Raw genomic sequence first — 3,659 nt, 5'->3', positions numbered from 1 at the left:
ATCCAAACCTTTCGGAATTTTTCGGCGTTGCAGCGGGCCAGGTACCTGGGAGGGATTGAAAAAAAAAAAATTGGTTAAAAAAAAAATCGTTTAAAAAAATTGCATTTAAAAAAATTGCATTAAGAAAATCGGATTAAAAAAATAGGTTAAAAAAAATTGGATAAAAAAATCAGTTAAAAAAATTGGATAAAAAATCAGATAAAAAACATTGGATTGAAAAAAATTGGTTAAAAAATGAGATTAAAAATATCAGTTAAAAACAATAGGATAAAAAATATCAGATTAAAAAAAATCAGGTAAAAAAATTTGGATTAAAAAAAATGAGTTAAAAAAAATTTGATAAAAAAAATCAGATAAAAGAAAATGGATGAAAAAACCAGAAAAAAAATGGAGAAAAAAGAACCAGATAAAAAAACGGATAAAAAAATTGGATTAAAAAAAATTGGTTTAAAAAAAATCAGCTAAAAATGCGATTAAAAAAAACCGATTAAAAAATCAGATAAAAAAATGGATAAAAAGAAACAGAGAAAAAAATGGATTAAAAAATGGATTAAAAAATTGGATTAAAAAAATCAGATAAAAAAATCAGATTAAAAAAATCGGATAAAAACAATCGGATAAAAAATATCTGATAAAAAAATCAGATTAAAAAATTGGTTAAAAAATTGGATAAAAAAATCTGATTTAAAAAAACGGATGAAAAAAATCAGATAAAAGAAAATGGATTTAAAAAATGGATCAAAAAATGGACAATAAATTGGTTTAAAAATTTGGATTAAAAAAATCTGATAAAAAATTGGATTAAAACAAATGAGATTAAAAAATTCGGATTAAAAAAAAGGAGAAAAAAAAGATAAAAAAATGGATAAAAAATTAGATTAAAAAATCGGATTAAAAAAATCAGATAAAAAACATCGGATAAAAAAATGAGATTAAAACAATCGGATAAAAAATCAGATAAAAGAAAATGGATAAAATAAAACGGATAAACAACGGATTGAAAAACAACGGATAATAAAAACAACGGATTAAAAAAAGGATTAAAAAATCAGATAAAAAAATCAGATTAAAAAAATCAGATTAAAAAAATCGGATTAAAACAAATCGGATAAAAAACATCAGATTAAAAAAAATCGGTTATAAATGGGTTAAAAAATTGGTTAAAAATTCAGATTAAAAAAACTGGATAAAAAAATGAGTTAAAAAAATTGGATAAAAAAATGAGTTAAAAAAAATTGGACAAAAAAATCAGATAAAAGAAAATGTATTAAAAAAAACATAAAAAAATGGAGAAAAAAAAACAGATAAAAAATCGGATTAAAAAAATGGATTAAGAAAAATCGGATTAAATAAAATGGGATCAAACCAATCAGATCCATCCCCCGCATTTTTCCGGAGGCTCCGAAGGGAATTCCCACCTCATCCTGCCCCGTGTCTCCTGGATCTGCCCCATCACCCTCTGGCAATCCAATTCCAGGCTCTGACGCTCCTCCTGGAATTTCTTCTCCTGGTCGGCCATTCGGACCTTCAGGATGCTCAGGGAGGATTGGAATCTGGGATGGGGCGGAGAGAAAGGGCTGGGAATTCTGGGAATGGGTTTGGGAATGATGGGGAAAGGTTTGGGAATGGGTTTGGGATCCCCGGGAAAAGATTTGGGAAAGGAGTGAAATCCCCGGGGAAAAGCTTTGGGAATGGGAAAAGATCCCAGGAAAAAAATTGGGAACGGGAGGAGATCCCCAGGAAAAGCTTTGGGATCTCCAGGAATAGAATTTGGGTATGTGAGGAGATCCCCAGGAAAAAAATCAGGAACGGGAGGAGATCCCCGGGAAAAGATTTGGGAATGGGAGGAGATCCCCAGAAAAATATTTGGGAATGTGTTTGGGATCCCCAGGAAAAGCTTTGGGATCCCTGGGAAAAGATTTGGGAATGTGAGGAGATCCCCGGGGAAAAATTCTGGAATGGGAGGAGATCCCTGGGAAAAGATTTCGGAATGGGAGGAGATCCTGGGAAAATATTTGGGAATGGGAGGAGATCCCTGGGAAAAGCTTCGGGAATGGGATGAAAACCTTTGGGAATGGGAGGAGATCCCCAGGAAAAGATTTGGGAAAGAGGAGAAATCTCCAGGAAAAGATTTGGGAACGGGAGGAGATCCCCGGGAAAAGATTTGGGAATGGGTTTGGGATCCCCGGGAAAAGATTTGGGATCCCCAGGAAAAGATTTGGGAAAGGAGTGAAATCCCCAGGGAAAAGCTTTGGGAATGGGAAAAGATCCTGGGAAAAAAATTTGGGAAAGTAGTGAAATCCCCAGGGAAAAGCTTTGGGAATGGGAAGAGATCCCGGGAAAAAATTTGGGAATGGGAGGAAATCCCTGGGAAAAGATTCGAGAATGGGAACAGATCCCCAAGAAAAGATTTGGGAATGCCAGGAAAAGATTTGGGAATGATGGGAAAGGTTTGGGAATGGGTTTGGCATCCCTGGGAAAAGATTTGGGATCCCCAGGAAAAGATTTGGGAAAGGAACGAAATCCCCAGGAAAAGCTAGAATGGGAAGAGATCCCAGGAAAAAATTTGGGAGAGGAGGGAAATCCCTGGGAAAAGCTTTGGGAAAGGGGGGAGATCCCCAGAAAATCTTTGGGAATGGGGAGAGATCCCTTGGAAAAGCCTTGGGAATGCTGGGAAAGTTTTGGGAATGGRAGGAGATCACAGGAAAAGCTTTGGGAATGGGAGGAAATCCCTGGGAAAAGATTTGGGAATGGGAAGAGATTGACAGGAAAACCTTTGGGAAAGGCAGGAAATCCCCGGGAAAAATTTTGGGAAGGGGAAGAGATTCCCGGGGGCGGGATTCACTTGTTGATTTTCCTCTTCTGGATCGCGCGCAGGTTGGAGTTCTCCAGGTCCAGCTGCCGCAGCACCTCCAGGTTGTAATCCAGCTTCACCTGGTTCAGGTGCTGAGCTCCCTTCAGCTGCCGCAGCTTCCTCTCCAGGTACTGGGATTTTGTGGAAAAATCCCAAAATTGGCTCAAAAAACCCAAAACGACTCAAAAACCCCAAAAAACCACAAAAAAACCCCAAAACGGTTCAAAACCCCCCCAAAAAACCACAAAACCCCCCAAAATGGCTCAAAACCCCCCAAAACACACAAAAACCCCCAAAAACGGCTCAAAATCCCCAAAAACGGCTCAAAAAACCACAAAAAACCCCCAAAAATGGCTAAAAAAACCCAAAAAAACCACAAAAAAACCAAAAAATGGCTCAAAAACCCCAAAAACGGCTCAAAACCCCTAAAAACGGCTCAAAAACCTCAAAAACGGCTCAAAACCCCCAAAAAACCACAAAAACCCCAAAAAACCACAAAACCCCTAAAAACGGCTCAAAACCCCTGAAAACGGCTCAAAAACCCCCAAAACGGCTCAAAAGCCCCAAAAATCCACAAAACCCCCAAAAATGGCTCAAAACTCCTAAAAACGGCTCAAAAATCCCAAAAAAACCCCAAAAAAATAAACCCGGAATTTATGGAAAATGTGGGAAAATTAGCGGAACGTCCGGGAAGAAAAGCAGGAATTAAATTCTTCTTAGGATTAAATTAAATTAAATTAAATTGCATTAAATTAAGTTGAACTAAAATTAAATTAAATTAAACTAAACTTAAATTAAATTAAAT

At 36.6% G+C, this 3,659-nt stretch overlaps 1 protein-coding gene across 1 annotated transcript in view; it reads right to left on the bottom strand.

Moving 5' to 3' along the window:
• Positions 1–8: 8 nt before the first annotated feature.
• The window catches only part of DRC1 (dynein regulatory complex subunit 1), a gene marked incomplete at its 3' end in the record, with an annotated part of 4,890 nt that continues 1,239 nt past the window's right edge, over positions 9–3,659 (bottom strand). Inside the window, exons 2-4 of the mRNA XM_057388972.1 lie at positions 2,846–2,985; positions 1,419–1,553; positions 9–45 (exon numbers count right to left, since the gene is read on the bottom strand). Of these exons, the coding sequence (XP_057244955.1) occupies positions 9–45; positions 1,419–1,553; positions 2,846–2,985 (312 nt within the window). The remainder of the gene's footprint in view (positions 46–1,418; positions 1,554–2,845; positions 2,986–3,659) is intronic.

This window comes from Malurus melanocephalus, unplaced genomic scaffold (assembly GCF_030028575.1).
Source record: "Malurus melanocephalus ecotype Western Australia unplaced genomic scaffold, MMel_1.1 scaffold_3051, whole genome shotgun sequence".
Lineage (NCBI taxonomy): Eukaryota > Metazoa > Chordata > Aves > Passeriformes > Maluridae > Malurus > Malurus melanocephalus.
Note: the sequence above shows the minus strand (reverse complement) of the source record. Positions and strands in the feature narration are given on the sequence as shown.